This window comes from Saccostrea cucullata, unplaced genomic scaffold (genome assembly GCF_032062105.1).
Source record: "Saccostrea cucullata isolate Sc308-1 unplaced genomic scaffold, CSIRO_AGI_Scuc_v1 ctg29, whole genome shotgun sequence".
NCBI classification, from domain to species: domain Eukaryota; kingdom Metazoa; phylum Mollusca; class Bivalvia; order Ostreida; family Ostreidae; genus Saccostrea; species Saccostrea cuccullata.
The window spans coordinates 617,870-640,960 of NW_026936770.1; the positions used below are offsets into that span (position 1 = coordinate 617,870).

At 34.5% G+C, this 23,091-nt stretch overlaps 2 protein-coding genes across 3 annotated transcripts; both read right to left on the minus strand.

The window, feature by feature from the left end:
* Positions 1 to 7,019: 7,019 nt before the first annotated feature.
* LOC134246536 (sphingosine 1-phosphate receptor 1-like) lies at positions 7,020 to 8,166 on the minus strand. The gene has a single exon (XM_062728920.1). The coding sequence runs from the start codon at positions 8,026 to 8,028 to the stop codon at positions 7,024 to 7,026; it is 1,005 nt and encodes a 334-aa protein (XP_062584904.1). The 5' UTR covers positions 8,029 to 8,166; the 3' UTR covers positions 7,020 to 7,023.
* A 5,707-nt stretch (positions 8,167 to 13,873) lies between these two features.
* Positions 13,874 to 20,581, minus strand: LOC134246565 (D-serine dehydratase-like). 2 transcript variants are annotated; one of them, XM_062728954.1, is made up of 9 exons: positions 20,509 to 20,577; positions 20,219 to 20,382; positions 19,981 to 20,118; positions 19,038 to 19,177; positions 18,516 to 18,696; positions 18,322 to 18,443; positions 16,811 to 17,003; positions 16,170 to 16,275; positions 13,874 to 14,043 (listed from the first exon to the last, which is right to left on the minus strand). In XM_062728954.1, the coding sequence occupies exons 2-9, from the start codon at positions 20,374 to 20,376 to the stop codon at positions 13,954 to 13,956; spliced, it is 1,128 nt and encodes a 375-aa protein (XP_062584938.1). In that variant the 5' UTR covers positions 20,377 to 20,382; positions 20,509 to 20,577; the 3' UTR covers positions 13,874 to 13,953. The 2 variants fall into 2 exon arrangements, with proteins under 2 accessions (XP_062584938.1, XP_062584940.1); XM_062728956.1 differs by lacking the exon at positions 16,170 to 16,275 and having other exon boundaries at positions 20,509 to 20,581.
* Positions 20,582 to 23,091: the final 2,510 nt, after the last annotated feature.

Genomic DNA, 23,091 nt, shown 5'->3' on the forward strand with positions numbered 1-23,091 from the left:
TTTGTGTTGAAGAACAGGGTACATAATTTTTTTTTTATTATAGCTCCAGAAAAGTTTTTTTTCTCTTAAAAGTATCTTAAATGCAAATAATTTTTTGTTCTGTTTTATGCTTAATTATTTGTAAATGAATCCACTTTGATTTTAAAAGTAGATAACCGAAAATTGTTAAATATGATAACTTTTTTTTTGACTGCCCATACATATATTCCCCTAAAAATACTAGTAAACATACAATTTAAAGCTTATATACCCTGAAAACCATTTTAAATCTTTGATAATTTCTAGTCACGTATGTATCGTGATTTACGTTACGGCAATTATTAATTGTTTTAGGATGGTTAAAACTGCGGTTCAAAAACAGAAAGACTACAGAGAGCATCAAAAGGCTAAAGGCCCCCAATTCAAATGAGAATAATTGTTTTCACCATAAAATAAATAAAAATTAAAATGTATTAAAGATTGAATGACCAGAAATTGAGGAAAAACCATGCTTTCAAGAAAAACATGTATATTGTATTTGTCGTTAAAATTCTGACTCAGTTATATTTTAGGTTTTCATTATGTGAGAGAAATTTATCCATATCATACTCAAAGAAAGTGATTTTTTGCAAAATCAATAGAACTAATTGACACTAGCTATCATTTGATACTTACGTTACTTTTATCCTGATCAACTTTTGAGGATGTATTTATTTTTTAAAAAGCTATTATTGTGGTTTGTTCTCAAATTTATCGTTTGTCAATAGTCAATCTAATGTAATTTAATATAGGAAGTATCTTTTGTTTGAACAATTAGAGACAGAACGTAACTGCAATATACTGCATCTTTTATTTATAGTAAATCATGTTTTTCGATGGCCCTATCAACGCTATTTATCGACTGTAGTAGTCTAAATAACTTTGATTATATCCCTAACATTGGAAAAAAATGTATAGCCTAACATATTATTAACTTGGAAAGAAGTAAAAATGCTACAAAACTCTTTATTTCATAAGCCAGTAAGTTCGGTAACGTATATATTACAGTGATTTTAGGGAGAAAATAGCATATATTTCAATTTGTCATATTTATTTCGCCAACAAAATGGTGCTATGGATTTTTTACGATGTTAATCTGACATATCTAACCTTAACTTTGCACGAGGTCTATCGGGCGTACACTCAAATTGAATTTTAAGTCTAAAAAATTCCTCAATTGCACATTATTACTGAGAATGGGTGTCAAGTAGAGGCCAGGGAGTTCATAATTTCTGAATGAGTACCTTGACACATCACAACAATGCACTGACCCAGAAATAAAGAATTTTTTTATAAGATTACTAGTAATTCATTTTCACCGTGTTATCAATAAAGACCACCCTAACAACAGAACTCCGTTCCCCAGGAGCCATGATCTGCACGATTTTGGAAGATGCTCTTGCTCATCACACCTAGTTTGTCTGTTTAGTGTACAGAAAGAGAAATAAAACTTAAAGAATTTATCCTTTTTTTTAAGTGATTTATATTCCCACCCTAAAAATGGAACTGCAAAGATATTGTTACCAGTTTTGGGTCATTAGTCATTCCCAATGACACTTTTGGGTAATTAGCCGCCACCAGGGACTAAGTGCACCTTAGGAGACAGAAGAGCTGTTGCAAATGGCGGGAAGCTTGTTAGGAATGACTAGAGGTCTTATTAGGCAGTTTGGGACAACTTTTCATGGTAGCAGAGCGTGTAAACAGAGAATAACCATGGCTAGAAGCTTCAAGAACCCTCTAGCATTTGATCAAAAGTCCATGACCTATGAAGCATGGATAAACGAAGTTGCAGTGTGCCAGCTAGTAACAGAACTGAAAAAAGAAAAACAAGCCCTGGCTGTGTCATTGTCCCTGACTGGAAATGCAACAGAAACAGCAATGGAGTTTCCAGCGGAAGAATTAGGAAAAGAGGACGGTGTGAAGAAACTAATGGCACAATTAGATAAAGTTTTTCTTCGAGATGATAAAGATAAGGCACATGAGGCTTATATTAACTTTGAGGTGTTTAAGAAAACAGAAAATATGAAAATATCTGACTACATTATTGAGCTTCATAAACGATACAACAAGGCCAAAAAATTTGACATGGCACTCCTGAGAGAAAGAGCATTACCTGCATGCACAGACCTCAAGTACAACTTTAAAATCTTGGTCAATGCAGGACTTTCCGTACAAGAGGAACAACATTAATTGCATGCACAGACCTCTAGTACAAAGCTATGAAGTCAGGATTACAAAGGATTCTTTGGTGAAAGTGTGAGTTCTAGTTCAGATATGAAAACTGATAACACAGTCATTACGGTCAAACAAGAGCCTGTTTTTTCACACAACAGAAGAAACTAAACAGCAAGCAATGAGGGACAATACCCTAAACAAGTTTGGTAAAAGAACAAAGTGTGCAATATGTCAGAGTGTATTTCATTGGGCAAAAGACTGTCCAGAGAAAAGAACTTCAGTACAGTTGGCAGAATGTGACTCGGACTCGGTTGAGGATTGCAATGTTACTTTAATTACGAAAGATCAACCAGCCTTGAATGAGATTTTTATCTTGGAGACTTTAGGAGCGACAATTATTGATAGAGCTTGCACCTGTGTGTGGAGATAAATGGGTTGATTTGTTCTGTAAGGAAATTCATGAGAGTCGTAGGGCATTCAAGTTTGGAGGTGGCAAAAAAAATCTACTCGTTCCAGCGTGCCACAATTCCAGCCGTTATTGGGAAAACAAAATGCAACATAGAAACAGAAATTGTAAAAGCTGATATATCTCTTTTGTTGTTAAGTAAATAATCACTAAAAAGGCAGAAACAGTTCTGGACTTAAAAAATGTACAAGTATGTTTAATCAACCAGTGAGCCTGGAATTCACCATAGGTGGACATTACTGTGTAAGAATTCTGAAAGATTCATATACAAACGTGGACAGCTTATTGAAAGAAGAAATTTTAGAGGTCACAGAAAACATGAACAAGGCTGAAAAGAAAAAGAAGTAGTGACGAAGCTCTACAAACAGTTTGGACATGCAACGCATTGAAGAAAGACTGGCTCAGGCTATTGAAAAGTGCTGGGACAACCGACAAAGAAACGATGAAGTTATTACAGTCTGTATGTGAAAGTTGTGAAACTTGCGTTGAGTACAAAAGACCAGTACAGAGACCTGTTGTAGGATTGCTGTTAGCAACCGACTTCAATGAAACTGTAGCTGTGGACCTTCACGAATCGGAACCAGGACTGTGGTACTTGCATGTCATTGATGAATTCACTCGTTTCAGTGCCGGGAGCATCATAAAATCCAAAAAGTCATCGGAATTTGTGAAAAAATTCTTTGAGTGGTTGTCAAAACACGGAGCTCCAAAATGACTATAACGATAATGGTGGTGCTGAATTCAATAATGACGAAGTTCCTGATATGGCAGAGAATTTCAATATGGAAGTAAAGACAACGGCTGCTTGCAGTTCATGGAGTAATGGTTTACTGGATCGTCATAATACAACTCTGACCGAAATTCTTCTGAAATTAAGAGCTGAGAATGGGAGACAGCATTAAACTGGACACTTATGGCAAAAAATGCTCTACATAATGTGCATAGTTTTAACCCCTATCAAGTGGTATATGGACTTAACCCCAATCTTCCTAGTGTGCTAATCAACAGACCGCCAGCTCTGACAGGTACTACTATGAGTACATTGGTTGTTAAACACATCGAGGCACTACACTCCTAACTTGTCCTAACTGTATTGGCTAAAAGAAACTGGAGCGTTCACACTATGGATATTAAGACAGCATTTCTTCAGTTTCTTCAAGGTTCAGAAATTGGACGCAAGATTTACGTAAAACCGCCGCCAGAAGCTGGTTGTAAAGGTGTAGTATGGCAACTGCGTAAATGTGTGTACGGGCTGTCTGATGCTTCTCTAAGCTGGTACAAAAGGGTCAAAGAAGTACTTATTGCCAGTGTTGTAGAGGTTTCAAATTCTGATCCAGCAGTTTTCTTTCGGAATAATGGTGACCAAAGAATAGATGGAATCCTTGCTTGTCATGTAGATGACTTCTTATGTGGAAAATCAGCTGAATTTGAAAATAAGGTGATCAAGGAAATAAAATAATGGCGCTGAATTCAATAATGAAGAAGTTCCTGACATGGCAGAGAATTTCAATATTGAAGTAAAGACGACGGCTGCATACAGTTCATGGAGTAATGGTTTATTGGATCGTCATAATAAAACTCTGACCGAAATTCTCCTGAAATTAAGAGCTGAGAATGGCTGTGAATGGGAGACAGCATTAAACTGGGCACTTATGGCAAAAAATGCTTTACATAATGTGCATGGATTTAACCCCCTATCAAGTGGTATATGGATGTAACCCCAATCTTCCTAGTGTGCTAATCAACAGACCGCCAGCTCTGGAAGGTACTACTATGAGTATATTGTTTGGGAAACACATGGAGGCACTACACTCCTCTAGAGCAGCTTTCACAAAAAGCGAGTGTTCTGAGAGAATCAGAAGAGCATTGAGGAGACAAACACGATCAATTGGTGATCAGTACCAGAATGGAGATCTTGTTTACTACAAACGCCCAGATAGTGAACAGTGGAAAGGCCATGGTGTAGTTATAGGGCAAGACTCTTTAGTTATTTTTGTAAAACATGGAGGAATCTGTATTCGTGTACACCATTGTAGAATAAGAAAAACTAACACAGCCGTGGAAGACAATGAGCTGAATCCAAAGAAGACAAAGTAATAGCACAACAGCAAGAAAGAAATAATTGCGTGGAAGAAAATAACACTGACCAAAACGAGGTAAATTAATGAAACAAGAACATCAGCAGTCTCGTTTAAAATCATCATTTTGTAAGTTCTATGACCTTCAACGCGACATTTAGATATACCGACGACGTATTGTCAATGAACAATGGTAATTTCCATTCCTACGTCGATACGATATATCCTGGTGAGCTTGAGATAAAAGATACCACAGAGTCTGACACGTCTGTTTCATACTTGGATATTTTACTTGAAAAAGACGTTAATGGTAATCTAACAACCAATCATCATGATAAACATGATGACTTTAACTTTTCTATCGTCAACTTCCCTTACTTATGCTGCAATATACCTTTATCACCTGCATACGGAGTATATATATCTCATTTGATTCGATACGCAAGAGCATGCTCTACATAGAACAATTTCTAAAACGAGGTAAATTATTGACAAGCAAGTTGATGAAACAGGAATATCAGCAGTCTTGTTTAAAGTCATCATTTCGTAAGTTTTATGGTCGATACAATGACCTTGTCAGCAAATACAATTTATCATTTAGTCAAATGCTGACTGACGTTTTTCATACTTATTGTTAGTCCATTATTTATAAACTGAATTGACGACGGATTTTCCCGTAATTTCCTGATCATGACAAGGAGCACACGGCGGGTGTGACTGGTCAGCAGGGGATGCTCACTCCTTCATGGCACCTGATCCCATCTCTGATGTTTTGGAGGTCCGTGTTTGTTCTGCTCCTATTTTGTATTGTTTTATGGACTTTGAGATTGAATACATATATATTATCCTTATTGTAACTTAAAATAACAAATCTCGTTTATACCTGTATCCTGATAGTACATTATAAACTTACTTCCGCATCGCCTACCTAATTTAACTAGGGTAGCTGTCAATTCCTTCATCTGATAATACACTTGGCTACATATAACAGTACACACGGTGCTGAAAGCTACAGTGTATAAGATTAAGATATATGAGCATAACGGAGTACCTGTCAGTTTCAAGGACATGAAGGAATAAAGGCGAGTTCAAGTTGTATTCACAACAAAATATTTGACAAGCTAATCTACATGTAATAGAAAACGGTCGAGCAAGTGTACTAGCGATGAAGCTTTATATATTGACATATACTCATTTTCATTGCCTCGCTGATTTGATTACATGTAATAAAACTTGAAAAAAAAATAGAGATCACATTGTATAATATTTATCCAAATAAAACAAAGCATAATAACAAGGGTCTTTTTAACGCGCGAGAAAAATAACGTCATGTTTTTGCGTACTACGTCATCAGTTTCAGAGAGTGGTGAACCACATTGTGGTGATCCGGAAAATCGGATCAAACTCTGTAAAATCAACAGTAACAAAAACAATGAAATTGATGGGTATATAATAATGTTCGTTATCTCCATATCCTTCATTGTATGATCTTAAAATCCGATCAAATCTCGTTTATACCTGTATCCTGATAGTACATTATAAACTTACTTCTGCATCGCCTAACTAATTTGATCGCTAGGGTAGCTGTCAATTCCTTCATGTGATAATACACTTGCTTACATATAACAGTACACACGGGGCTGAAAGCTACAGTGTATGAGATTAAGATATATGAGCATAACGGAGTACCTATCAGTTTCAAGGACACATGCAGGTATAAAGGCGAGTTCAAGTTGTATTCACAACAAAATAGTTATTTTATAAAATCATCAAATTTTATATAACAAAATACACAAAGAATGTTTATGCTGAAGTTTCATAAGGGACTAATAGCAGAATTAAAATTTTGAAACCTTATTTTACAGTTATCTCCCTTATGAGAAATTCACTGAATCTTAACGTCTAAAAACCTGCAAAATCATTCCGCTCGATTTTTAATCTGATAGATTAGTAACCTAAAATATACACTAAAAGTGATATTAGCTGGGCTTTGGTGCTACTTTTGACACAAACAAATTATCAATATCGTGAATAATCTACATGCGGAGACGTAACCTGATGATGGATATTACGAATTTCTAGAGGAAAAAACTTTCAGAATAACCTCTTTATCATATTGAGAACCACATCAAATTTAATTTGCTATTTTTTTAAACAAAAAAAAAACGATTTAAAATATAAATATAACGAATATAAAGGAATTATCAAATCCACTACATTAACGTTTTGCATGAAACAGCAACAAACATCACTGATTAATTTTGTTAATGAAAATTCGTTAGCAGACTATTTTACAGTCGCCAGTGGATCTTGTGTGACCCTATTTGACTTCCAGCCTCGCTTACAGATCAAAGAGACAATCCTGTTCTGGTATTGTTTGTTGAATATGAGAATAATTACAGGCGTGATGAAGTAATAGGACAAAGAAATAAACTGTAAAGCCATCTCATATTCTGGTGGGAAATCAAGGTTCCGAATTGTTTTCTGAATCCCTGATGTACAACAGACTATGGTCAATACAGAAAAAGTTATAGACAAAAGCACAAGGGACCGGAGGGCTTTAAGTGTGATTTTCTTCAGGTTCAAAGGATACACAACAGGAGCTACTGTCAATGGAACAGCTGCTAATATGCCTGCAGTAAATTTGAATCTGCTTCGAGCTTTATTAAGTGTCACAATGACGCAAAACAAAATCACAAGCATTGGCAAGAATCTTGAAAGAACAATATAAACAATTATTATGTCTTTGGTGTATCCATACGCATATACGTCAAAGCTACACTTGTGATTGTGTTTATCATAAAAGAAGCGGTTCCTTATTAGAGAAAGTGACGCAAAAAGAGCCGATAACATCCATATAAGGACAACAGAGATGGTACAGGAACGATCCGTCACAAGGCTTTGATATTTCAGAGGTCGGGACACAGCAAGACACCGCTCCACTGATAGCATCATTAAACTGAAGGAGAAGGAGGATTTGGTAAAACGACTTACAAAAAACTTCACTGGACACACAGGGAAAATGTCAGGGCGATTCAGAACAATATAAGCAAGACAAGGGCCTTCCACAAATCCGCTGAGGATGTCACTGATAGCCAAAGACACAACGAATACGTTCTGACATCTATGTAGATACTTTGTTGACCATATAACAAATAGCAGTAATCCGTTAATTGTAACAATGAATACAGAAACTAATATCAGTAGAATTCCGTAAATGATATTTTGGACACTTAGAGAATTTACCCCGGTTCCTGAAATATTATGTCCATTTGCAATGAAGAAATCCATGATAAACTTTGAAAGTCTCTTTACTCAAAAGATCAGTTTCTCTTAATTGGGGGATAAGATCCGGTGACCTACAAGTAATTATCACCTTGTCAACTTCTCACCATTTCTTATTTGTATGTATATATCTGGAAATCACGCAATACACAATGTAACATGGTTCGATATGTCAACCATTATATGTTAGCTCCGGCCAGGAAATATTATGAGCATTGTGGACAAATCCAAACATCTATACAGGTTACAAATAAAATCGATGAAAATACTAGGTTTATTCCGAGTTTTTATACAAGACTTGTGATTTGTCTTTGATTTCCAGAAAAGATTTTTTTCAGAATAGGCATCGTTGACAATAAGTTAGATCGATTTGAATCCCCAACTGTATAAATTACCGACAGATAATACATTTAACCATGCAACGTTCAACAAAACAAGGAATCAATTGCATACATACTTGGCGTGAATTCTTAAACAGGTTTTTTTTCCAGAAAGGAAATTTTTGACAGCAATATTAATATTCTTGGAGCCTATCAAATGTGTAGACATTGAAAATAACAAATTATTTTTATATTATTGATAACTTTAAAAATATGTTTTATTGTTACATTTTTCAATGAAATAAAACAATTTATGTTGATAACACGGACATCGCACGAAAGTATAATTAAAAATAACAGAACCAGTCTCCTCGGTTTTTAATCTTTAATACTATCTATATATACGTACATACTTTTTTTATTTTATGAAATAACGCTTAAGTTTGAAAACAAGATCTTGAATGTTACTTACTTTTGTAATCAAAAGAGATACCTGATTGTAGCTTGCCACAAAGTTCAACCGATTTAGGCATTTCTGTAAATAATTTGAAACGTTCGTCTCGTAAAATTCTGTTTAAATATTAAAAAATAAAATACTTTTTTGTTGTTGGTAATGGAATTATATTGTTGAAGAAAAATGCAGAAGTCGCGTAAGCGGGAAATTATAATTTTTTACCTACAATAGCAGCAACGCGAATTCCCTTACTAACACACAAAGAAAGAATTTTTATGATTTATATTTATATCTGTACAAATAATCATCTAAATTAGGTTGTAGTAGATGAAATAGCGTATTATGATTTTGATATGTACGCCAATGTAATTTTCATTTCTGTAACAGCCACTGCTCAAGAAACATGTACAGGTGGTATGCTTTTTTGCTGTTTACCGACTGATAAACTGCAATGGTTTTCTAAGAAATGATTAAAGGAAAGGATATTAAGTGGATGACAACACCATGATGAACACACTTTGGTATTTCTTATAAATAATTAAACATCGATTATTGTTACCACATTTTTCAAAATTACAAATACTCTACAAAGCCTAGATATAAAAAAAATCACAGGCACTAAAATTGACGTTTTTAACCTTTCTTTTAATATCCCCTATACCGTTATTATTATTATAGTATAGGGGATACACACAATGTATTTTTATTTATGAAAAGAAAGGTTAAAAACATCAAGCGCCTGTATAAAAAATAAATTTGAAATACAAGCAAAAATCAAAGAATACTCTGTAGTGCTCCATTGCTTTCGGTGTCTTAGTGGATTGTGTGTAACTACATGTATACATATATGCTGTATGGGATGCTATTATTTATGGCATATTGTGTCAAATATGAACGTCCTATCATATGTCATTTAAAAGAAATTTCCAAAGTTTAAATTTTTATATATTTGGACAAAGGTGAAGATCAATGTCAAAGGGTAAAGATCATAATATGCTTGGATACATCTTGTCACTTGCAATACACAAGTCAAAAATGAAATCCCTCCCTACCTCTTCTCAATCAAGTCATACGGGAATATATCAATTTTGAAAAGTAGATTAAACTTCAAGGTTTAGGTCACGGGGTGAAAAATTATAGTAAATTAAGAAAGGTCTTGTCACAGGTTATGCATGCGTTTAATATTAAAGCCATTTATGTATCTTTTCACTTTTAAAAATAATGACCCATTTCAAGTAATGTTAAAATTCTTGAAAAGTAGGTCAAACTTCAAGGTGAAGGCACGTGGTCAAAACTCGGAGAACATTTGGAAAGGTCTTATCACAGGTAATGTACATGTGAAATATTAAAACCTTCTCTCTTCTCATTCAAAAGTTACAACCAACTTTAAAGTTTTTTAAGACAGACGAAGATTTAAAGTCCCTCGATTCGCTTCGCAAAAGCGGAAGACAATAATCCTCCATCGTGTTCTTTTTTCACTCATTTTACAATTATGGTACTGCTGCTGTTTACGTCATTACACATGGCGGTAAGCCAAACACGAAAAAAGACCTCACTGACACTTTATCAGAATTGATTAAAACTTGTATCAGATTATATCAAATTTCACATTAAGCGATATTGAGGGGCAATATGAAAACCATCTACTAGTGTGTGTAGGTGAAAAAAAAGAATTAGATAGATTACATGATCAAAACAACATTGTTTTTTGTTTGCAAGGCTCAATTTTTTCGCTGTATTTAAGAGGAACTGGGATTTAATTTTACTAGTGGAATTTAACTTTAACCAATATAGCTTTTTTGTAAGGAGGAAATTCTTCAAAATCATAAGTCAGTTTTGAATATTTTTTATATTTCCAACAATCAAAATAAATTCGAATTACCTATTAGATTTACAGGTTTCACAAAAATCCTTACAAAGATTTATAGCGGGTTCCAGTAAAAGCTCTACCAAGCCTCTTTCTTTTCTCCTCTCTAAAATTTTAACAACAATAAGGAGGATATTGTAAAAGAATATATTTGAGAATAAATATGAAAAATTAGATGTGGATATTAAAATTTTTTACAAAAATCAACAACCTCAAAACTTTCAAATTTTTACTCTGTATACAACCATTCCCCGCAATAACTTAATGACCAGGTTTTTTGACATTTTTTTTATAGCTATTAAAAACGAATAATAATAATAATGGAATTCAAAAATATAATAAGTTTGTCATTGACTTACTTTGACATTCCTGTTCGCTCACAGGGCCGCAACTACACCACGCCATCATACTCTGTGTTTGGCTGTGACTTTCAATTGGGTCCAGGTAAAACCTGCCTCTTTTGCTTCCATTTTCACGGACCTTCTCCAGGTTTGCCAGAGTCTCCCAACCCTCCTCTTTCCATGTGGATTCCAAACGAAAGCCTGTTTTGTGATGTTGTTACAGGGTTTGCGCAAAGTGTGGCCTATTAAACCCCATTTTCTCTTCTTTATGTCAATATCTATGACTTTGAGATTTTGGTTTGATCTCTTCCATAAGCTGTTGTTTGATGTGGTGCCAGGCCATCTGATTTAAGGATATGGCGGAGACGTTTATTGATAAAAGACTGTAGTTTGTTGTTTATGGTTTTAGTTATCTTCCAGGCCTTGGAACCATATAAGGAACTGTTTTAACATTTGTGTTAAAAATCTCGATTATGCTGTCGATGGAGAGAGCTTTAGAAATCCAGTTTTGTCTAAGAGTATTGAAAGCATGTCTTGCCTTGTTAATTCTGCTTTTGACATCCCATCTGCACCACTATTCTAGTTGACGATATTCCCAAGAAAGATGAATCTGTCAGTTTCTTTGATGTTTTCCCCATTTAACTGGATTTATATCTCTTGTTTGTTGTTGATTCTCATCACATATTTTCTTTCAATTTATTTTACAGACATTTTTTGGGCTTCTGATGCCAATCGTGATAGTTTCTCTTGGAGTAAAATGCTGGTATGGGTCTCGAGGGTTGCCATGAAATGTCACCAGGTATCATCAGTAGGTGCCATCACTAAAATCTCGATTTAATGCCCATAGTCACAAAAAGGTTCTGCCAGCAAGTCACATCTCCTCGTTTTGGTGATCATGGAAATGCTTCGGCAGCTGAGTGACAGTGGCAAAAGGCAAGTCTCCAGCACCTATAACTTGAACCAGTGACGAGGAGAAGGAAACCCCCAATTGAAAACCTTCGGTCCTCCGGGGTCCAGGGGTTTGGGTGTGGAGCTAGCAAATCCACCCCATAAAAGACCATTCTACAGAAATCCCAACAACCATGTCATTGGTCATTTGCAAAAATATTTAAAATAAACATTCTGATTGCACAAAGAAACTCTGAAGCTACATGTATTGTTTAAAAATGTTCGAGTTTCTGACCGACATTTTCCATCCGTTATTTTTGAGACGAGGTTATCTAACAAGTTTTGTTGGAATTGCCATTAGTACCAAATGCGCCAATTAGTAGACATATGATGTATTCATATAAAGCAGAATTTATTTAAAATCTTAAACGCAAAAAGAAAACACTTGCTGCGGCCTTCAACTCGACATTTAGATATATTGATGGCGTATTATCCACTAATTATAGTTACTTTCATTCTGTTTCATATGCCGACACTATATTTCCCAGCGAACTTGAAATAAAAGATTACACAGAGTCCGATACATCTGTTTCATTTACCGATACTTTAGTAGAAAAATACGTGGATGGTAACCTTACAACAAAGCTGTATGAAAACGGAGTGACTTCAACTTTTCTAATGTAGCAATGTACCCTAATATTTCCAATGTCTTTGTCCGAGATAAAATTACAAATGATAAGTGCACTGTATTTCTCCATAAATCTACTGGTTCATCGGTAGGAGCGGTTTTAAAAACAATCACATGCAGGGCCAGACAAATAGAGATAGAAGCGGGGCTTAGAGCACATGGATTGGTGGAATCAAGAGCATGTAAATACAAGAAATAACTGTCAGATTCTTTGGTTTTATGACGATGATCAATCGTTGAATCGATTGGCTTGTGTTTTAATTTCATGCATTCGGCGTTTATACAAATTATCATGCAAGCCACTCGATTAATCACACAATTAAACCAAAAACTTAGTTATTCCTTAATTAACCTGCATATATGAAGTTTATATCTTTCCGTTGGATTCGATAAGAGAGAGCATGTTCTACGTTTTAACAATTTCTTAAACGAAGTAAGTTATTAATAAACAAGTTAATGAAACAGAATACCAACAGTCTCGTTTAAAGAAATCGTTTTGCAAGTTTTATGGTCGATACAATGACCGTGTGAGTAAGTAAATGCAATCTATCAGTTACACCAGTAGTCAATTACTGATGGACGTTTTTCATACAACTTGTTCGACCATTATTTACACACTGAATTGTGTACGAATTTATTTTTCCATTATTTTCCGATCATTGCAAGGAGCACACGGCGTGTGTGACCGGTATAAAGGATATTCTCAATCCTATATGGTATACTGTTTCTATCTTTGATGTTTTGAAGGTTCGTGTCTGCTTTGCTCCTGATTTGTATTATTTAAATGGACTTTAATTCTCTTCTTTATCTCCATGTTTCAAGTAAATATTAAAACCCCTAACCTATGCAATAAAGAAAATACATCATTATTGATCTTCAAAATCACTGAAATGATATAAAGTACAGTGCAATTATTCATCATTTATATAAGTTATCAAAGTACAAAGCCAGCAACACTTATTTACTGAGTAGTTCCGATAAATCATCTGTTGTTTTCCTTTCAAAGTACTAGTATTTTCTCAATACTCTTCACCAGCTGTCTAATGTTTATACAACGTAACCAAGTTACATGAAGCTTTTTCTTTAGTTGTAGTTTCATTTTTAGAATCAACATTGTCGGTCTTATCTTGATTTTTTATTTATTTTTAAAAGAACATGGACACTCGTCCGGAATCCTTAGAATCCAGATTATTGAAGTCCAGATTATTGAAGTTCCACTGCATACACATATATAACTTTTCTCCATGTTCTGATCTCTTGGAAATCCACAATGTGAGGACGTTTAAGAAAAGATTAAAAAGAACTGTAATTTTATTGTTCAAACTTGACTTTTAAACTTAATATGTTCATGCTGCCTGTAGTTGGTTGATCCTTCACCATCCTTTGACGGGCTTCCATACTCCCAGGACTTTGTCTCCAGAGTGAATGTAATAGACTGGGTGGTTGGCAGCTGTGGCGCATGCCTGGAGAATTAGATAAATCAATATATATCAGGTATGAGCAGTTCGAAAATGAATTTATTTTTCAATTTAAAATAACTATATGATACAGTTATTTCAACTGATAAATAAAAATGAACCAATCGTTCTAAAAATCGACCAATCAAATGAAATGAAATAAAATATAAACTAAAAAGGAAACAAAAATAAAAAGACACAGTAAGTTAATTTCAATTTAAATGTAAAATATGAAATAAAAATTTTAATATATGGAACCCCAATAGGTCAAAATTTGTTTCTCACATTTTGTGTATTTTTGCATACAAAAAAGCGTTATAAACCTTATTAAAGAAATTACGCAAAATTGCCTTATATGATGTCCAGGGCACTCATAATCTCAAATCACAATATACATGTATCTAAATCAGCAAATATCTGTTGATAATTTAATAAAGTGCCCCGCCACAGCATGATACGCCCGTCAAATATTGTTCAATAATCATACATTGGTTAGGATGCAAGAAAAATAGCCTTAACAACTGACACAGAAATAGCTAATTTCCATTTCTTATTATAAATCTCTAAGAGACTTACAGTGTAGGATTGATTATAACAAATAATACTAGTGAGACATGACTGCAAGCAAATATATAAAAATTGAAATATAATTTTTTTTTTCAATGAACACATGTATAATTAGTTTTAATCATAACACAGTTTTAATCATACACTAGAACATCAATTGAAAGATCTTTTCTGGAATAGCCGTCAAGAACTCTTAATTAAAACAAGCATCTTTCTTGCCCAACTCCCAAGAGATAAATTAAAATAACAGCTGCATCAGATCTAGAGATGGTCTTAGCTCCTGACAATAAACTCATTAATTTCTCTCTAATTTGACATGCAAATTTCTGCTATCAAAACTCCTGAGTGCTTGATAATTTAAAAAGTGAATTCCTCTCAAAGCATAAACATTTGTTACAGATTGCTGTAAAGTATATAATGAAAAAATAAGTTTTTACTTAATTTAACGTTTTTTAATAAGGATACAACTATATTTTTCCATTTTTTAGGATTATGGAATTTAGAATTTAAAAGACAGTTTCTTTTTAAATTCATTTTAATTAAAGGTCACAGTGACCTTGAAATAGGCCGTGACACACCTTCTAAAAACTTTTCAAGTTTGAAATAGGTCTAATAGCTTTTATTAGGAGCCAGACAGGATTTTTCCATATTTTGCTATGGCATCTTTGTTGCAAATATATAAAAATTGAAATATAATTTTTTTTTCAATGAACACATATATAATTAGTTTTAATCATAATGTTAAATTGTTTTAATCATACTCTAAAACATCAATTTGTTTTAATTACATTACATCAATTGAAAGATAACACTAGCCATCAAGCTCTTACTTAGCACAAGCAACTATGAGGCCATTTCTTTTTGCCCAACTCCCAAGAGATAAATTAAGATAACATCTGCATCAAATCAAGAGATGCTCTTAGCTCCTGACAATAAACTCATTAATTTCTCTCTAATTTGACATGCAAATTTCTGCTATCAAAACTCTTCTTAAATTAATTCAACCATGGAAAATAATGAATTCCTCTCAAAGCATAAACATTTGTTACAGATTGCTATAAAGTATATGATGAAAAAATAAGTTTTTACTTAATTTAACGTTTTTTAATAAGCATACAACTATATTTTTACATTTTTTCTGGATTATAGAATTTAAAAGATTTAGTTTTTTAAAAAAATTCACTTTAATTAAAGGTCACAGTGACCTTGAAATAGGCCGTGACACACCTTCTACTTTAGATGTATACGTTTGCCAACAAAGCTCTAGGCTAATAGTTTTCTAGTTATGAGCCGGACAGGATTTTTCCATATTTGGCTATAACATCTTTATTAAAGGTCAGAGCGACCTACTTTTTGTGCGCGACACACCGTCTACCCAAGAAGTATAAGTTGACAAAGTTTCATAATCCTAGGCCTAATAGTATTCAAGTTATGAGCCGGAAGGAATCGAACAGAACAAAATATGTGAAGTTTAACATAATACGTCCCGTCTTAAGACGGGCGTATAATAAAAAATTAACTTAATGTAGTTTGGAGATCAATATTTAAAATAAAATAGCACCCACATGATATGGATAGATGAAAAGCATTGAATCTATTGGGTAAGCATTACAGTCGATTTGTCCAGACTTAACGGAAACACAGCCATGCTCCTGGGACATTTTCTTCATTCTAAATTTAAAAAATAAATTAAAACAAAAAAGAGCCTTAAGGGTTTTCACATTCACCTGAATATAATACAAACCCCGAGCCTAGATTTAGAAAGTAATAAAGCGTTGATTTCCACGATATTATCATAAGAATCCCGTCCTAACACAGAATCCCTCACCCTAAGGCCAGGAATGTTCCCAATTTTGATTGGCAGAGGTACCATAAAAATTCATAAATTTTATTTCCCTTAACCCATAGATTCTATTTGCAAAATTCATTGCAACTGGTTCACCTGTTCCAGAGAAAAAAAAGCTGAAAATGTTAAATTGTTAACACGACAGGCGACCATGGGCAACAACAGATAACAATAGCTCACCCGAATGACTCAGGGGACTTAAAAATGTAAATGGTCAGAATATTAATTTTACAGAAACAGGTTAACGTGGGGAAAATCGATCTACATTAAATTAATTCAACCTGGAAAATAATGAATTCAAAGACATGCAATGACAGGTATTTACATTTAAGGGTTTTTGGCGACAATAAGTATACTTACATTAATTCTGGATGATCCTGGAAAACTGCAATGCCATTTGGCAGGTTGCAGTACATGCCATCGTGGCTTAGTGCCACAAAGCCGCTGTCTAGGACAATTTGATTGATTTCAGGCTTATGGCTGATGACACGAGTGGCCACCCGTACTGCGATATCGTCAAACGCACACGACCCTATACCAAACTGCTGAGTATCTATAAAATCGAAAACAAAATTATAAATTGCACCTAAAACATACTAATTGCCTTGTTATTGTAAAAATAATATTCAGAAGGTAAATGATTCATGAATAAGTGGAATATGGACGAACAGTATTCAAGCTAAATAGACAATTCAAACAATACAAATAAAAAATCAAGCACATACAAACCTTTAAACCATCACTGGTGGGATCAGGTGCCATGGAGGAGTGGGAATCCCCGGCCGACCGGTCACACTCGCCGTGTGTTCCTTGTCATGATCGGGAAATAACGGAAAAAACCGTCAACAATTCAGTGTGTAAATAATGGCCTAACAATTCGAATGAAAAAAAAAATCAGCATTTGACTAAAATATTAAATTGTATTTGCTGAGAAGGTTAGAACTGGCAAAATGAAGACTTTAAACGACACTGTTAATAGATTTTTTCAATCAACCTTGTTTCTCAATAATTAACCTCGTTTCAGAAATTGTTTGTAGGTAGAGCATGCTCCCGCGTATTGAATCAACTGAGAGATAATAATTCCAAAAGCAAAATTAGTGGTAAGGGTACAATACTACATAAGAAAAGGAAAGCTGGCGATGAAAATGAAGTCATCAAGATCGTCACAGAGTTTTGTTGTTAGGTTACCAATACATGTAACGTCTTTTTCTAGCATAAAATACTCAAATATGAAACAGATATGTTGCAATCTGTGCTTTGTGGTATCTTTTAATTCAAACTCACATGGATATATCGTTTCGACATAAGAATGAAAGTAACAATTCTTAATTGACAATACGTAACCAAATATCTAAGTATCGAGGTGAAGGTTAAAGAAATTGTTTCTTCCTCAATATAAAAGTTGGAATATAATTTGCTTCACAGGAATATAAAAAAACAGGTCTGCTAGGGATTACAAACAATTTAGTAATATACACTTATCACCTGCATAGAGCATACTCTACGTATGAACATTTTCTAAAACTAGGCAAGTCGTTGGCAAACAAACTGATGCGACAAGGATATCAACAGTATCGGTTAAAAATTTTTTTTCCCTATTTTTTTAATTTTTGAAATGACGACCTTGTCAGTAAATACAATCAAACCATTTATTAAAATAGCTGACTGAAGTCTTTCATACCAATTACTAGTATTATAAATGCCTTATACAGTTGTATTTACACACTGGATTGTCTACGATTTTCCCGTTTGTCCGATCCAGTACAAGGCGGCTCTGACAGTCGACAGAGGATGTGTTTAAGTACATACATGTATAACATTAAATCAAGCGGAAAACTGCACAGACAAAATATATTATGTTTATAATATACCGTAAAATATGTAGTTGCCCGGGTGTACTTCAGTGAGTTTAGCCATAGAGTCGACAAATACAGAGCAGCAAGGCGTGTCTCCGAGTCCAACTGTCTCCACCGGTACGCCAGCTTGTCGAATTCTTCAGACAGAATGTAAAATTAATCATAAATATTAATAATCCTCTTATCAGAAGAATAAATTAATGACTGACCTCTGACATACGTCCAGGAATCTTTTGGTGTCGGTTTCGGCTTGACTTCTTACTGCTGTATCCGAGGTCTTGGAATAGGATTCGGAACAGTGAGTGTAGATTCCTCGGAATTCAACATTTTTGGCCTGTGATGCTAACCTGGCTAACTCAACCACTTTATCACTATCCCATGGAACGCCAGCTAAAATGGAGAAATTTTAAATATGTTTAATTTCAAGTTTCCTGCGAACGATTAAAGATGGGGGAAAATCATCGGCTTGATGGTGAAGAACCATTCTCTTGTTAAAATGATTCTGTTCTTCAGACCGATTTTACCATAAAATTCGTTGGGAATGCAGCAAATAAAGTAGTTCATATATACGTAAACTACGAAAATATCAAGAAGTGTCTAGTGTCAACATGGTAGATTATAGAACACGTACGTTGGAGAGAAAATTTGCTCAAATGCAATTCATGGTGAAGGTCTGTTGTAAGATACCGAAGATTATTCAACTACCATACCGTTTAGGATTAATAACTTACTCCTATGTCCGCCCACATCCACCTCAAGGAACACCGACCACTTCTTGTTTTCTAAAGGATTTCTCTCCAGCGCTTCTATCGCCTTTTCATTATCAAACAACAAATGGAATTGTTCGATCTTCTCCTGCAGCTTCTTGCACCTGAATTCAAAAATATCTCTGCACAGTGGAAAAAAAGTTTTTACCCTTCTCTCTAAAGGAAAAGATTAGGTTATATGAACCTGTCAGAAGAATTTTTGGTTAATATTAAACACTTTACTTTTAATGTGAATTCAATAATTATTGATACACTATTTTAAACTAGGTTAATTTTTTTTCGCTCCTCTAATTTCTATGCACAAACACGGACACGATAGAAGCAGGGGCTGTTCTTTTAGAATAATCTGTCCAGCTAAAGTGTTTTGTGAAACCTTCACTCATATTGTTTGTTTGTATGTTGTTATGTTGTTTAACGTCCCTCTTAAGAATTTTTCACTCATATGGAGACATTTGGCGGTGGAGATCGATGCTGCAAAGTTTTGTCCTATACTCAGCACTTGCGTATTGAGTAGTGAGGGATCTTTTTTCGTGCCAGCACCTACTGCGACACGGGACCTCAGTTTATACTCTCTTATCTTAAGGACTGATCTCCACGTCCCACAGTGGGATTCGAATCTGCGACGTTAGGATCAGTTGTTACTGTACTTTCCGACTCTGGATCAGACACATACTCTAGCCACTGCGTCACGCGGGCGATGCTTTACTATAGTCTTATAAGTCTGCTCTGGAAATTGAACCCGCGACAAATTGTTTTACCTGGCAGACTTGTTAAATATGACCATCATGCAGCTGCTCTTTCTGTATCTTTATTTAGTATACATGAACCTTTGTATGCCAAATCGGTCAAATAAGAGAAACATCGATATAATTATAAACACCTATTTCATTGGCTTGCACTTTTATACCTGTAAAGGTTCGATTCAATGACCGGTTTGCCGTAAATGATGTCATCAAATCCATTACTTGCATAAAACTCTGCTTCAGCTAGAGTGGATACGACAATCTTTTTACGAGTTCCACCAGTCATCAAATCTCCGCCCTCTCTGCAAAGAATTGCACACGACAATTAACTTTTGAACATCAAATTAATAATAAGGCAGGTTGATTAATAAAACTACATGTAGTGGAGTTTAGTTTTCTTACATAGTCTTGTGAGTTTTCATGTGGGGCCGGAGTTCCACCCCTACATCTCTGTATCGCTTTATCATACGAGAACAGTTCCTTTTAACCTTGTCAATATCTACAAGGAAACATGGCGTCGGCAAGTCTTTTATGGATCCCGAAAATGTTTCAGTGGCCATAGTTTCCTAGACAACGAAAGTCATGTACAAATGATGGAAAACAGTAATGAATGGAATAAACGATCTGTATACGGATAACGCAGTTAAATCTGTTAGTTAAAGAAACAGGGTTTTAAAGAATTAAATACCTACCCCGATGTCCACCTTTAATTACAAACAAAATTACATTGAATCATAAATATTTGTCAATCTTATCTAGAAATTCCACACAGAAAAAGAGGTCACCTAGCCATATGGTGTAACGTTTGTGCATGAATTGAGTAAAACATATTTTTGTAATTTTTGTCAATAAGGATATTATTTGAGTATCAAAATCAGATGATTTTGGTGTGTTGTAGAAATGCCAATTCTTTATTGATTTAACTCCACAATCCACTGAATTTTTTTCTCCGTTTATTTCTTTAAGAAAACCATTGTGGTTTTAATTTATCAGTTCATGAACAACACTAGGCATATTTATCACCTGCAGGCGCGTAGCCATCATGGAAACGAAGTGTACGCAGAAAACGGTCGGGGGTCTGGGGACCGCCCTGAGGCCCCCAGTGGGTCCAGGGCAAAGCCGTGACAGGGCCCCCGGAAGCTCCTGGATTTTACGAAATTTTTCAGTCATCGCAAAAGAAATCACAATAATATCACTTTTCTCGAGCAAACACTTATTTAATATAAGATATACTGCTTCCATTGATACTTCGGGAAGAGAAGGATAATTTATCAAATTAATTTACGCATATTGTGGTATTGGAAAAAAGTTTCCAAGTGTATCAAGATAAAACAGAGTAGCAATTTCAATATCGTTATCATTGGAGTTTAAATATTTCAAAATATAAACGGGGGGTGTTGTTGTCTTTTGATTACCTTCATATTTGATAGCTGAAAATTCGAGAATGCTTCAATTATAATATAATTCTTTAAATTGGTATATAACATCAGTACAAGAAGCTATCTATATTATTATTTATTTTGTTCACCATACTTTAAGTTGTTTAACGACATTTATTCATTACCTCTACGGAAATTAAAAATCTTGGATAGTCGTCCAAAACCTTTATAACTTTTTCTTTCGATCAAAGTCCCTTAGATCGCTTTCCTTATCAAATATTTGTCCGGATAATCGTGATTACGCGGATTAACATTTTGGTTTAACAATTTTTTTCCCAAGAATGTTGAAAGATGTTTTTGGAATTGATTTTACAAAGGACTAAATTTGAATGTGCAGACATGCTGAAAAAAATTGAATCCAAACAATAAGACGCAAAATAATTTGAAACATGGGTAGTGCCTCTTTTTTCCCGTATAAAAATCTCTCTTAATTTTTTTTCTTTTCTTTTATCCCAGGAATATTTTTCTTTCTTTTTTTTTTTGGAAAATGATGTGTACGCACTTGCGTACTTGCGTATAGGCAGCTACGCGCCTGACCTGAATAGATCTCTTGATCAGTGGCTGATCCATCAATCAAACATACTATGCCGTACATATCAATTACACAACGATGAATATTAATCCTTATCTAAATGATTATGTAATATAAATATAAACAATAAAATGTCTTTCTAAATGATTATTTAATATAAATATAAACGATAAAATGTCTTTCTCTGGTTGTTCACATTAACATCGCAGTCATTGCAGAAAAAAATTACGTATCCCGCTTACGAGAGTAATGTAATTTATTAAATGTCACAAAACAGGAAAGTTTATGCTAGTAGCATAAACTTTCGTATTTTGTGACATTGAATAAAATACATTACCCTCGTAAGCGGGATACTAATTTTTACTGCAATAGCTGCGATGGCCCAATGCCATGACCCTATTCAGTGCACTTTTATTCGGGCGATGCAACATGTATAATAAATATCGATATGAGAAAAAAAGTTGGTCCTCACGATATGGACTCGAATCCCCTTTACAAGACATGGAAACCGACTGTTCTTTGGATGCCACTCTTCAAAACGAGATCTTTGGTACCAGTAGGGACTGGCAAGAAAACATATCTTCATCACTGATCTTTGAAAATATGTGCCAGTAATGCCCAGGTCACATTTAAGCCGATGGTCGGGCGACCAAATGTTTCTGGTCTCGTCAGCTGAAAGAACATGATCAGTCGACACGAGTATCGGGTGACACGGAGCAGTCACATTAATTCCTAGGAACACCGATGACTTGGATAAAGAACACAAAAAAAAATTTTTCTTTAGAAATCAGGAATATTTTTCAAAGATCTACATTTAATACGCAGCACAGTTAAGGTTACAGCAAGGAGGCGGGGTCTAATTTATACGGGAAATATTTACTATGACGTCACACATAATATAAGGTCATTAAAATACCACAAAATGAAATTATTTGCTATTTCAAATAGCTGGATAGCTGTATACTACATACTAACTTACTATTACACGCAGTTTTGTCGTTTGTTAAATCCCAAACAACAGTATATAAACGATGCATCGATCGCAATGCGCTTGTCAATGTGACGCCATATCGCAAAAATGACGCAGTTTGTACACAGTAAGAGGCTGATCAAGTCACATTTTGTATAATGAAAAATGTCTTTCGTTCTCAAATAAAATATTATTTACAGTTTAAAAAAAGGCCGTTTACTTGGATGCAATGTCTATTTTGATTAGTATTTTATTTATATACTGTCCGCACATTCTCCAGACAAGCGATACTGTCGTGTGTTTGTATGCAGATTCATCGAAAAAGTAATAGAAG

What these genes read in the sequence shown, in the direction of transcription:
- LOC134246565 (XM_062728954.1), bottom strand. Translation starts at nt 20,376, where the DNA reads ATGGCCACTGAAACATTTTCGGGATCCATAAAAGACTTGCCGACGCCA. An exon ending in ATTGAATCGAACCTTTACAG is followed by an intron (nt 19,178 to 19,980) that starts GTATAAAAGTGC and finishes TTTTGAATTCAG; the next exon opens with GTGCAAGAAGCTGCAGGAGA. An exon ending in GGATGTGGGCGGACATAGGA is followed by an intron (nt 18,697 to 19,037) that starts GTAAGTTATTAA and finishes TCTCCATTTTAG; the next exon opens with CTGGCGTTCCATGGGATAGT.
- LOC134246536 (XM_062728920.1), bottom strand. Translation starts at nt 8,028, where the DNA reads ATGGATTTCTTCATTGCAAATGGACATAATATTTCAGGAACCGGGGTA.